Source organism: Felis catus, chromosome C1 (genome assembly GCF_018350175.1).
Source record: "Felis catus isolate Fca126 chromosome C1, F.catus_Fca126_mat1.0, whole genome shotgun sequence".
NCBI lineage: Eukaryota > Metazoa > Chordata > Mammalia > Carnivora > Felidae > Felis > Felis catus.
Genome location: NC_058375.1, coordinates 188,641,355 through 188,654,960, shown reverse-complemented (window position 1 = coordinate 188,654,960; position 13,606 = coordinate 188,641,355). Strand labels below are relative to the sequence as shown.

Genomic DNA, 13,606 nt, shown 5'->3' with positions numbered 1-13,606 from the left:
TGGCATCAAGTTCAGTAAATCCCTAATCCTTAATGAGAGTAAAACAGTACAGGGGCACCTGGATGGCTTAGTCGGTTGAGCATCCAACTCTTGATTTCGGCTCAGCTCATGATCTCACAGTAGTGGAATCGAACCCCACATCTGAGAGTTGAGCATGGAGCCTCTGTGGGATTCTCTCTCCCTCTCTCTGCCCTCCCCCCCCCCAACTCTCTCTCAAAACAAATAAGTAAAACAGTACAAAAGTATAGAATTCTTAGTATGTTTTTAAATACCAATTGAAGTTTTATTTAAGAGATAAACCAGAGGTTTGCTTGATAGTGCAAAAGATCGTTGCTGTTTATTGCTCTGGGATTGCAGATTTGTGAAGCTCCATATTCCAAGATATCTAATGGTCGTCTTTTCTAGTTCACTTGTAGAAGCCTACCGTGGAGGAAAACACTTTACACTACGATAAATCTGTTGATAAAAAATTAAATAACACTTCTATAAATGTTTGTACTTCTAGATGAAATTAAATCCTCCCATATAAAAATATTTTAATGGTGTTAAATTGTTTTCTAAAAAATTATTTATGGAACACTACATTTTAACTACTGTGGGCGCCTATTTAAGGTACTAACTAGTACAAGGCATTTAAATATTTTCTTATCAACAGCTAAAGGAGGATTAATTCACTCTACAAACATTTATCAAATATATGATTAAGGAAACCTGATTCAAAGAGTGTCAGTAGCTTAACCTTGTTTGCTGAAACCATTCTTATACTCTGCTGCCACTTACCCGCTTTTCTTAGTGACCTGTGAAGGAAAAGTGATTATGTATGAATGCTACATTTTATGGTGTCTTGTGTATCTAAGTAATTTTCTCCAAGTAAGTGAACAAAGCCAGCACCCCTTGCCCACAGTCACTTCTCTGACTTTCTGGTATATTTCTTGGAGGGCCTTTCTCTGCTTCAGATTGGGCTGAAAAACTATTTCATATCCTCTTAAGTTAAACTTCATCCTGTTTGGAACAAGCATTTTCTAAAATATCCCAAGTAACATATGTTTCATGATAACATTATGAAAGTCGTTTTGCTTACTCTATTAGAATAATTTATTCTTTGGGAAGAAAGGTGTTCAATTCTTTTCAGGTATTTTATACAGTATCCTTCAGTTGTCAATTAGCTGTCTTTGCTTCTGTTCATTTATTGATTGAATGCACATTCAGAATGCAGTATGTATTAGGCACTGTGTTAAAAGAGATAAAACTACTAAACAGCCTAAATGTACCTTGGAGGAGCTAAGGATCCAATGGGGAAGACAGAGAAATAATTACAATTATTGAGAGCAGAGGTATGTCCTTACGTGGGACGCCAAACTTAGCACGAGTTAGTCAGGAAAGATCTGAGGAAGTACAGCAGTTATCCTTATTGCCAAATGCTAATTCTTACCCTTTTAAGGATCTGGACTTTGAGAATCTGAGGAAAGCTGTGGACTCTCTCTGAGGTTGCTGCCCCCCATGGGGTTAATGAGGTTGAAACTAACAGGAAATCTAAAGTTTTTCAGAGGCCTGTTTCTCCCTAATCAGCTATTGTTTGTTTTCAGACCCCACTAACAAATCCACTAGGGAGACCTGGGCTAAAAAGTCACAGATAAGTTCCCGCCTATGAACAGCAACGCCCTGTCTTCCTTACCCTAGATAATGAGCCCAAGACCCCATCCATTTTGATCTAGGCTCTCTTGGAACATGCCCATAGCCCCTGTGTCCTAAGATGACCTCCTGACAGTAGAGGCTGAATTGTGCCTCATTTTAAGTCTCCACCTCAAAGTGAGTATGCTCAGTGTGCATGCCCCATCTTTCTTCATGAATTACCATAAATTTCTCCACCTTTTTCATCAGCATATATGTAATCACAACCCCTTCTAGGAGGCAGATTTGAAGCTTGCCCTTTTATCTCTTTGGCTGCCTCTGGAATAAACCCTTTCCTTGCAAATATGACGTCTCAGTGACTGGCTTTGTGTGCTTTGGGCAGTGGAACTTGGCTTTGGTTACATTTCCAACAATTAGAAAAAAAAAAAAGATACCGAAAGTTTGCTTATTATTTCAGGTATTCACCTGTTCGTTGAAACCCCATGTATCTCAGTAAGAATCCCTAGTCTGAAGATATCTCAATTTTTTTCGATCCAAATTAACTCTAGTATAAATAGCCTATTCTTTTTCCTATTCTAAAACCACTTTCTGGTTTTTTAGGTATTTTGTAATATTATAGAATCTCACTCCATCTTTCGTGATCTTACAGACTTTAGTTATCACCTGGAGTGTAAGCTTTTTTCCTCGCTAGCCTATGTCACAGTTGTAGTTCATACTTTGTGGAGCTTTAGAAAAGTTGATAGGATTTTTTGAATCACCTTTAAAAAGAAAGCACTTTGAATTTATATTGTCTTACACCAGTAACAATTTACTTTTGCCTTGTTTCCAATTTTTTTCTTCAATTTTTAGGCTTAAATTTTGCCTTTTACTTTTGAAGACTCATTTATGACAACAAATTTAGGTTATGTGTATGTGCATTTGAGGTCAGTTATTAACAGTTGCTAACTTAAGCATCTTTAAACCTTTAAGAGTTAAAATATAACACATGAACAGTTACCGCGTGCGGGCACTGGTACTGAGAAGCGCCCCGATTCAGGAATGACTGAGGCTCAGAAGCATATAGCCCGGTAGAGATGGTCTCTCGGAGGGCCTGGCAGGTGCGGTGCCGCCCCGGAGGCAGGGAGGGACCCGGGCTTAGGAAAGGAAACAGGGAATGCCTCAGAGGTCTCACAAACAGTTCCTTAATTCCGATATTCTGACCGGTTTGGTATTTGTTAGTAAACGAATTTGGTAGCGAAGGAACAGAAAGGGTCTAGGAGTTCATCAAAAAACGGACCGAGAGCCGGGCTTCGGTGGGGTTCGGGAAGAGCCGGAGAGGGCGAGAACGCGGACGCCGGACGGAGATGCCGAAGGCAGCGCGGCTTCCGCGCGCGCCAGGCCGCCCGGTTTAAATCTCCCGCCTCCCGCAGCCGGAGCCCGACACCTCCACGCACGGGTGCGGAGGGGCACGGGCTGCGGGAGTGGCCCGGTGGCGTCGCGGGGCCCGCGGGTGGCGGCGCCGGGAACGGGTGCTGTGACGGACCTCCGCGCAGTTAAGCGCGACCCGAGGTGGCGGAGGACCGGCGCGTCGCGGTTCCAGCGTCGCGGTGAGAGTCTGCGGCCTCCCAGTGGCGGTCAGGCCGCGCCCTCTCCGGGCCTGGCGGGCCGGAGGCCAAACCCTCGTTTCCGTGGCGACGCCCTGAGGTGGAAGCGCGGCGGGAGGCGCCTGCCACGCGCGCACGCTGTCTCTCGAGGCCTCGCCGGCCCCTGCGGCCTCCCCCTGGGACGAAGTCCTGGTCCGCGCTCCTCCGGGCAGAACCCGCAAGGAGTGGTTTCTGGCGAGGCTGGGTCCTCTCCGGACGAAAGGAGCTTTCCTTCACGCCGCCCCGGTAGCGAACGTGCGCACCAGCCTGAGGCTAATTTGGGTGATTTCTCTGGAAGGTGGAGATCGCTTCCATTAGAGGCAGGTGTTCACAGCATTTAGGTGCTTTCCTGCTGACCTCTTTTTTCTGTTGTGTTTATTTTTATGCCATTATTTTGTGATGGAAACGCCTTCTTTAGAAACGAAGTGGCAAGCGTTTGGTAAAAACAAAACATAAGTAAATGTGCGGCGTAAGGCGAACCGCGGAATGCTAGAGCTCCCGAGGGATTCCGCGCACAAATACTGCGGCCTGAGGCCGTGAACCCAGCCCCGTGCACCGATCCGGCTCTTGGAAACGCGGATCACCTGGTCGGGTGCCCAAATGATGTCAGTGGTCAGATACCTGATGCCTGAGAAAGATGGGAGAGGGGGAAAAAAATCCGATCTGGCAACCAACCCGCGGTGCTGTCTGTGGGTTTGCCGGTAGAGGGGGTGGGATTATTTTTCATGTAATAGATGATGTTAATGCGCAGAGCGTGAAAGCTGTTATAAGCTATGGGTCACTGGGAAATAGCTTATTGGGAAGATCACGTTTGTCCATGGTTTTGGATTTTAAGCATTTATGTATTGATTTATTTAGTTTAGACTTAGACAACGTACTGTAAGGCGATATTACTTACATCATCTTAACATCAGTATTTATGAAGTAGCCACAGGTGCCTCATCTTTTAATAGGAGTTAATTACGCATTTATTGACCAAATAAACATCTGATGGTATGTATACATTTTTTATATGATGAAAAATTTTAATCGTTTTATATTTATCTGTGCCCATCATTACCAGTATTCTTTGAAATGTCTGTATTTAATAGCTCAGAATGATTGTGTATCTAGCCATTGAAACAGCAATGTGCAAGACGTTGTTCTAATTATCAGTAATTTATAATTGCTAGACAAATCATCATAATTTTGGAATTAAATGGGTGCTCAGAGATCAAGTGTGAAAGCTGCAAACATGAGACTGGTTGGGAAAACTAGGAAGCCACATTTTTTTTATACATACTTATTATAAAGCAATTAATAAAACAAAATTTGTACCAGTGACTGAACTGGTACCAAATACTTCACTGTCAGACTTCATGATTTTATCGTGTCGTATGTCCTATATTTTACATTTTTGGCTTTGTTGATTTTATTGATTTGCCTGTTTTCTATTTCACATATTTCATTCCTATTTTCATTTTTTTCTTTTACTTTGGGTTTAATTTGTTCATCTTTTTCTAATTTATTAAGGTGGAAGCATAAATAATATATTTTTTCCCTTTTATGTAAGCATTTAGAGCTATAAGTTTTCCTCTAAGCATGCTTTAGCTACATCCCACAAACATGGGATATTTTCATTATCATTTAGTTAAAAATATTTAAAAGTTTAAGTTCTATGATCCCTTATTTATTTAGGTGTGCTATTTTATTTCCAAATATTTTGGAATTTTTTTAGGTAGTTCATTGCTATTGATTTCTAAATTAACAATGTTGTGCTCAGAAAACATGTATTATTTCAATACCTTTAAGTTTATTGAGAATTTTTTCCTTGCCTAACCTATGGTCTGTCTTGGTGAGTGTTCAGTTACCCTTGGGGGAAAATGTGTATTCTACTGGTGGTGGATGGAATAGTCTAAATGTCATTTAGGTCAAGCTGGTTGAGAGTGTTGCTTGGGCCTTTTATCTTCACATTTTAATGTCTCTTTATTCCATCAGTTACTCTGGGAGAAGTGTTAAGTTTTAGTTATGATTAACTATGATTGTAGATTTATCTATTTTCCCCTTCAGTTCTGTCAGTTTTTTAAAAATATTTGGTAGTGTTATCAGTCACATACACATTTAAGACAGCTGTGTCCTTTTGATAGATTGACCACTTTATCATTATTAAATGTCCATTCTATTCCCGAAAATACTTTTTACATGGAAGCCTGTCCTGTATGACATTAATACAAGCTTAATGTTTGCCTCTTGCTTTTTCCTTTTAACACATCTGTGTATTTATGTTTAAAATGTGTTTGTTATAAACTGCATGCAGTTGGTTTGTAGTTGTTTATCCAGTCTCACAACAACCTCTGTGTTTTAATAGTGGTATATAGTTCATTTTTTATTTTTATAACTTTTTTCTGTGTTTGGGTTAAGTATATTGGTATTCTTTTTCCATTTTTTCATTTATTCTTTAGTCTTCTTCCCTGCCTCCTTTTTGGATGAACTGAGCTTTTAGAAAAATATTTCTTGTCCTGTCTTTTTAGTTTTGTCTCTTCATGTTATTTTTTTATTGGTGGTACTAGAGATTTCATATGTATCTTAAATTTATCATAGCTTATTTTCAAATCTATTTTAGTATTTTATGAGCAGTGTAAGAATATTATCATTTATACTTGTAATGACCATCTCACCTTATGTGCCCTTACATACTTTACTTCTACATGTGTCCTATATTTTTAAAAATGTAATGAATCAATCTTTTAGTGAAATTTAAAGATGCATGTATATATGTAATGTTTAAAAATTCCTTTGTATTTATCAATATATTTACCCTTTTTTCTCTCTTGCTTCCTGTAGAGCTGAGTTTCTATGTTATTTTTCTTTACCCTAAAGAATATTTAGATTTTTTTTTTTGTAACACAGGTCACTGTGGCCTTTCAACTGTATCTGTCTGAAGTTTTACTTTGCTTTCATTTTTGAAGGATATTTTTATTAGATATAGAATTCTTGGCCAGCTTTTTTTTTTTTCCAGGACTTAAAGATACAGTTTGCTTGTTTTTTGCCCTCCTTTATTTTGTGAAGTAGCCTCCTCTTCTTCCTCTTTTCTCCCAAGATGAGAGCAGTCAGGAATCTCTTCAGTCCTAGGGCTAAGCATTTTCTGGATTTTCAGATCATGAGCTTTCCTGCATCCTCAGGCCTCTGATGTAGTTTCAGAAAACACTAAATTTCGTAGATTATCTAACTTATTCTCAGTGTTAGGATGGAATTAATTTTCTCTTGCAACTTTCTGAAGTGGAAATGGAAGACCAGTATAATACTGATTGAATTGATATTGCTTAAAATCTTTTTATTACTCTTAATTAGATTTTTTCTGGTATTCTTACAGTCATTTTCCTAGTGAATTTTATTTTATTATTTATTAATTTTTTTTAAGGTTTATTTTTGAGAAACAGAGTGTGAATGGGGGAGGGGCAGAGAGAGAGAGAGAGACAGAATCTGAAGGAGGCTCCAGACTCTGAGCTGTCAGCACAGAGCCTGACCCAGGGCTCGAACCCATGAGCCGTGAGATCATGACCTGAGCTAAAGTCCAGTGCTTAACCGACTGAGCCACCCAGGTGCCCCGATTTTATTATTTTTTAAAATGTTTATTTGTTTATTTTGAGAGAGCATGCACAAGCAAGCAGGGGAGGGGCAGAGAGAGAGGGAGACAGAGAATCCCAAGGAGGCTTCACACTGTCAGCGTGGAGACTGACACAGGGCTCAAACTCACGAACCATGAAATGATGACCTAGCTGAAATCATGAGTCGGTCGCCCAACTGACTGAGCCACCCAGGTGCCCCTAGGTTATTTTTTTTTTTTTAACGTTTATTTATTTTTGGGACAGAGAGAGACTGAGCATGAACGGGGGAGGGGCAGAGAAAGAGGGAGACACAGAATCGGAGACAGGCTCCAGGCTCTGAGCCATCAGCCCAGAGCCCGACGCGGGGCTCGAACTCACGGACCGCGAGATCGTGACCTGGCTGAAGTCGGACGCTTAACCGACTGCGACACCCAGGCGCCCCGAGAGCAGACATCCCTGTCATGTTCCTGATCTCATTTTTGAGAGAGAGACAGACAGACAGACAGTGCAAGCGGGGGAGGGGCAGAAAGAGGGAGACACAGAATCCAAAGCAGGCTCCGCGCTCTGATTTGTCAGCACAGAGCCCCATGTGGGGCAGGAACTCCTGAACCGTAAGATCATGACCTGAGCCAAAGTCCTATGCTTAACTGACTGAGCCACCCAGGTGCCCCAATAATGGCTTTATTTTTTAATTTACTTAATTTTCTGAATACCAATTGCTCTAACATTTCTGCTATATGACTATGAGTAGTATGCTGAAACATACCACTTACATTTCCTAGAGGTCTCCTTTCTAGAGTCCATCATTCTGCTTAAATTTGAGATGCTTGTTCTGTCCAGCTGTCATCTTGAGCCTTCCCTTCATAGCTCTTCTGGGTTCGATTTTTGTCTTTTATATTTCATTGCTACTTTTGAGAAATCTGCTCTCTTTCTGACTCTCAATGATTTTTATATAATCTACTTTCTATCTCTTAAAACTTCCAGGATCTCCCCCCCCCCCCCCCCCACCGCCCTGTTTCCTGAAAGTTCACAATGATGTATTTTGGAATAAATCTCTTTTTGGATAGAGATTTGGGTTCTTCAGTTACTTTTCAACCTTTCTATTAAATTAAAAAAAAAAATTTCAAAATTTCAGCTATCCTGTTTTTTCCTCAAGAGTCCTTTTTTATTTTATTATTCCTCTTTGAGGATATTAGTTGGAGGGTTGTTTTGTTTTGTTTCCTCCCTATATTATATTAATTCCCTTCAGATATTTTCTTTTTTCTATTTTTTGCTTTAGGTAAGAGGTTTTTTTTTTTTTAATGTTTATTTTTAAGAGAGAGAGAGAGAGAGTGAGTCAGGAAGGAGCAGAGAGAGGGAGACAGAATCTGAAGCAGGCTTCAGGCTCTGAGCTGTCAGCACAGAGCTTGACGCAGGGCTCAAACTCAGAAGCCATGAGATTATGACCTGAGCTGAAGTCGGACACTTAACCGACTGAACCACCCAGGTGCCCCAAGTAAGAGGTCTTTCTTGGTGGAGACTTCCCTCAGATATCTCTTGACATTTGGTTTTCCATTTATATTTAAGAGGAAGACTGTAACAAAGCCAATCAGAAGATTTATATGTACAACGGGTAAATTTTGCTCTAGAGTGATTAGGCAAAGACCCATCCTTTTAGAATGTCCAAATGGTATCCTGCTTTTCTCTGTAGCTTTTAGTTCTTTCCAGAGAAAAGAATGTTCCAGACTTTTCTGAAGAATGGAAAGGGGTGTGTGTGTGTGTGTGTGTGTGTGAGAGAGAGAGAGAGAAAGAGAAAAAGAGAGAGAGAGAGTGAGAATGCTTTGCTACTGGTGAACAAAGAATGGGAAAAGAGCTTGACATTTAACAGTTCTGTGTGTAAACTTTCACTTAATTATTTTGTTTTCAGGCCAGATCTTCTGTGTTGTCCAACTGCTGTGTTGGACTGTAGCCCAAGTCCAGCGCCTTCTTGGTTCAATTTCTTCAACTCCCATTGAGTGACACAGATTAGAAAACAGCCTCAGGGTCTAGCCAACTGTATATAGACTTCAATGAATCCTCCTTCCACTTCCAAATGGTGAGTCTTTCAGATAGTCTGCAAGGTAATTGACTCACTATTCATTAACATTCCTCTTTTAGTTGCTTAGGTTACTACTTTCTCTCCAAAAATGTAGTCTTTTCATCTGCTCTTGTCACTATATTTATGCTCCTTATACTTATGAGTTAATTGGTTGCTTTTTGTTTTATACTTTTACCATTAGTAGATTAGGGAAGGGAAAGCGGGGAAGTGCATGTGGTCAGTCTGCATTTTTATCAGTGCACCCTGTATTTTAATATCTGCATAAACCTCTTCCAGGTTATTCTCAGTGTTGAGATTTAAAATTATGTCAGTTAAATAAAAAATTTTGTGTTTTAAAAATTTACATCATATATATTTTTGTTTACAGGCTATTTGTTAATTAAAAGAATGTCTTATACTTGCATACAACTTCATCTGTTTTTTTAAGTAAGTGCTATGCCCAATGTGGGGCTTACATGGTCTACCAACTGAGCCAGCTAGGCCCCCCACAACTTTATATTTTTCAAAGCAGTTTTGCATATGTTATCCCATTTGATCCTCATAGTATGAGAGGCTCAGCACTTGGAAATTTTGGGCATAGCAGAGGACTGGAAGAGGTATTCGCCTGAAATCTGCAGTAAAGTTGGAAATATTCTTAAGTTTCATAGGAGATTAGCTTTAATACCATTTTAACATAAGAATTTAGTGTTGATACTTTATTAAAAACATTTGAAATATAATTTTTTAGCTACTTTAAAAAATATGATATTTTCTTTTGTAGTTCACTTCCTTTTCCTTGATACGTTATTTATAGTTTGAATGGTCTTACTGATTTCATCGACATTTTTCAAGTCTTATTTTCCAATAACCTATTTTAATTTTTTTAATGTTTATTTATTTTAGGGGGGGCAGAGAGAGAGAGGGGGGTACAGAGGAACTGAAGCGGGCTCTGCACTGACAGAGAGCCCGATGTGTGAGGCTTGAACTCACAAACTGAAATCATGACTTGAGCCGAAGTTGGGACTGAGCCACCCAGGCCCTCCAATGATCTATTTTAAATGCTATTCATATGTTCTTTATGAAATGATATGACTAAAGTGGTATAAGTAAATTATATTATTATAGTAAATTCTTAAACAGAAAGTCGAAAAATAGATAATAATCCTAAAGCATCACTTTTGGAAAAAAAATGAGGTCTGATTTATCTTTTTTAATGACTTCTTTACAGGTTAAAATTATGCTGACTACTGAAATTATACACTAGTTATATAAAAATAAATTTTATTATAACTAGAAATTTGAATGTAGTTTGCAATATAAACTTATCAATTTTGTTAACGACATGTCTCTCTTGTTTTAATTCATATAAACAACGATTTTTATGTGCCTCGCTAATTCTTGGAGACCTATGGGTTTTTGGAAGTAGGTTACCTGAAAATTGGGAACTAAATAGTTAATCCACTGTAAGATTAGGAAACAACTTTAATCTCACTTTTTCTTTCTTCAAAATGGAAAAGAACACTACTTGTGGAGTGAAAGACCTGGATGTGTGCTAAGTATCAAGATACTCTTTAAAAAAAATTTTTTTTTTAATTTTTTGAGAGAGAGAGAGAGACAGAGCATGAGGGGGGGAGGGGCAGAGAGAGAGAGGGAGAGAGAGGCAGACACAGAATCTGAAGCAGGCTCCAGGCTCTGAGCTGCCAGCACAGAGTCCGACATGGGACTTGAACTCATGAGCCATGAGATTGTGACCTGGCCGAAGCTTAACCAGTTGAGCCACCCAGGCGCCCCTCAAGATATTCTTAATGTATGTGTATCCTTGAGAAAGCTCCCTTCATTTCACAGAGCCTCCGTGATCTCCTCTCTGAAACTAGAATAATAAAATCTACCATTTCTAGCTCTCAGGGTTATCATAAGGATCAAAGGTGATAAAATGTGAAAATGTTTTAAAAATTGTCAAGAGCTCTACAAGTATAATTACTTTAGTATGTAGTAATACTAAGATTATCAGAAACATCTAGGTATCTTAAGCCTCCTCTAAGACTTTGCCTTTTATATAATTTTGAATTCTTGTAGAATAATGATTAAGCTCTAGTCCTTTTATAAGAATATTTGGTCAAGGTGGTAACCTCTGTGTGTGCAACCTACTTGCTTAGTATGGGATTTTTGGGTCTGTGATTTAATGGTGGTAAGTAATTGCCATAATACTTCTGTTTTAGATAAACACAAGTCTGTATTTATTTATTTATTTATTTATTTATTTATTTATTTATTTATTTGAGAGAGAGGGTACAAGTGAGCAAGGACTGAGAGAGAGAGAGGGAGGGAGAGGGAGAGAGAGAGAGAGAGAAGTGGGACTCACCTACGAAGTGGGGCTTGGACTAATGAACCGTGAGATCATGACCTGAGCTAAAGTAAGATGCTTAACTGACTGGACCACCCAGGTGCCCTGTATTTAATTTAATTTAATTTAATTTAATTTAATTTAATTTAATTTAATTTTCTCTTATTAGTGTCTTATTGGTGTTATGAGTGTAGTGCCAAGTTGTAGCACCTAGAACAAAGCCTGTGTTTAATACGTGTGTGAAACTGACTTCCTTATTAGGACTATTTGGAAATTTCAGCTAATTTAATACTGCACTAGTTCCAGTGTCCATTGTATTTGTTAATTTCAACTACTGTAGTTCTGTAATGCTTCTAGTATCTCAGTAACCAAACCATGTTTGACTAAACAAGAGTTAAATTTATGTGTCTGAAAGAATTCATGTTTATAACCTTCATGAAATTCTAGTCAATATTAAAGCTGGTACTTTATAAAATATACCTTTAGGGCAGTTTCGGGGGTAGATTCTCAATCTGTGACTTGATAGTTTCTCTTTGATATCAGTAGTCCCTAATAATCTTAGTGGGCTTCAGTTTATCTTCATCCATGAAAGGAGACAAACAGTCTACTCATTGATTGGCTAGAGCTAAAAACCATTCCCAAATTAACGGACAGTTGATGAAAGATTAGTCAGGTAGTGTCTTTAAAAATTATGTATGATAGGGGCGCCTGGGTGGCTCAGTCGGTTAAGCGTCCGACTTCAGCTCAGGTCACGATCTCACAGTCCGTGAGTTCGAGCCCCGCGTCGGGCTCTGGGCTGATGGCTCAGAGCCTGGAGCCTGCTTCCGATTCTGTGTCTCCCTCTCTCTCTGCCCCTTCCCCATTCATGCTCTGTCTCTCTCTGTCTCAAAAATAAATAAACGTTTAAAAAAAATAAAAAATAAAAATAAACATTATGTATGATATATATAATGTATATGTATATATATGTGTGTGTATATATATATATATAGTATGTACATATGAGCAAAGAATAGATATTGTCTTATTACAAACAGTAGAGCTTAAGAAACTTATTTTTCAGACTATACTTTGAGAATCATGGTCTAGATCAGGGGTCTGTAAAATTTATGTGTAAAATGTCATATTCTCAGTAATTATGGCTTTGTGGGGCATTCAGTCTGGTGGATCTACTTATCCCTGCTGTTGTAGCAAAGAGTGGCTCAGAACTAATTTTTCTCCAGGCCAGTTTGCTAGTCAGCCTAGATCCCTGACTTGAGATGTGTTCTTGGGTAGGCAGATCATTTGCCCACAAAGCACTTTCTTCAGAGAGGAGTTAGATCACGTTGGTAACTTGAGTTCCTTTTATTAGGTTAAACCATATGAAACTGCTGATTTTGTTGGTCAAAAATGGTTTACCATTACCAATTTCATAGCAATCAGTCACATATTATTTTGTTATTAAAATTTTTTTTTAATGTTTATTTATTTTGAGAGAGAGAGAGCATGAGCAGGGGAGGGGCAGAGAAAGAGGGAGACACAGAATCTGAGGCGGGCTCCAGGCTCTGAGCTGTTAGCATAGAGCCCAACACGGTGCTCGAACTCATGAACTGTGAGATCATGACTTGAGCCGAAGTCAGACACTTAACTGACTGAGCCGCCCAGGTGCCCCATGATCAGTCACATATTATTAATGAAAACTGTCTAATAAGTACATGCAGTTGATTGCTAATGTATCTAGTGAATTATTTTGTAACAACTGAGGGTAAATAATACTCTTTACAGCACTGTTGAGTGATGGAATTTTTCACTGTAACTCTATAGAATATATTTTCTGTATGTAATTATTTTATACCCTCAGTTATGATAAGGCTTTTTTTATAAGCCTTCTATTGGTCTGTCATTTTATGGAAGTCTCCATCCCTTTTGAGTCAAAATAGAAAGTTGAACTAGATAATCTCTGAAGTTCTTTTTAATTTCTTTTTATTATGTGATTTAAATGTCTATTATATAGAGAACACATTTCTTATTAACCTATTCATATCATGGTGAATCCATAACATAGTACCAAGAGCCTGGCCCAAATTTGATTCACCTTCCTCAAACCTCCAAATTTTACCACCTTTCACCTTTCTTTTTTATTTTATTTTATTTTTTAATTTATTTTTTAAATTTACATCCAGGTTAGTTAGCATATAGTGCAACAATGATTTCAGGAGTAGATTCCTTAATGCCCCGTACCCATTCAGCCCATCCCTCCCCACAACCCCTCCAGCAACCCTGTTTGTTCTCCATGTTTAAGAGTCTCTTATGTTTTGTCCCCCTCCCTGGTTTTATATTATTTTTGCTTCCCTTCCCTTGTGTTCATCTGTTGTGTGTCTTAAAG

The 13,606-nt window shown here is 38.8% G+C and overlaps 1 protein-coding gene across 6 annotated transcripts in view; it reads left to right on the top strand.

Moving 5' to 3' along the window:
• Positions 1-3,086: 3,086 nt before the first annotated feature.
• Positions 3,087-13,606, top strand: part of ICA1L (islet cell autoantigen 1 like) — an 85,328-nt gene continuing 74,808 nt past the window's right edge. Inside the window, exons 1-2 of one of the 6 annotated variants that reach the window (XM_019838496.2) lie at positions 3,087-3,218; positions 8,748-8,915. In XM_019838496.2, coding sequence (XP_019694055.1) covers positions 8,890-8,915 — 26 coding nt within the window. In that variant the 5' untranslated portion in view covers positions 3,087-3,218; positions 8,748-8,889. Of the gene's footprint in view, positions 3,219-3,597; positions 3,860-3,934; positions 4,248-8,747; positions 8,941-13,606 lie in introns of those variants that run through there. The other 5 variants (XM_045034298.1, XM_045034300.1, XM_019838500.3 and 2 more) reach the window with 5 other exon arrangements.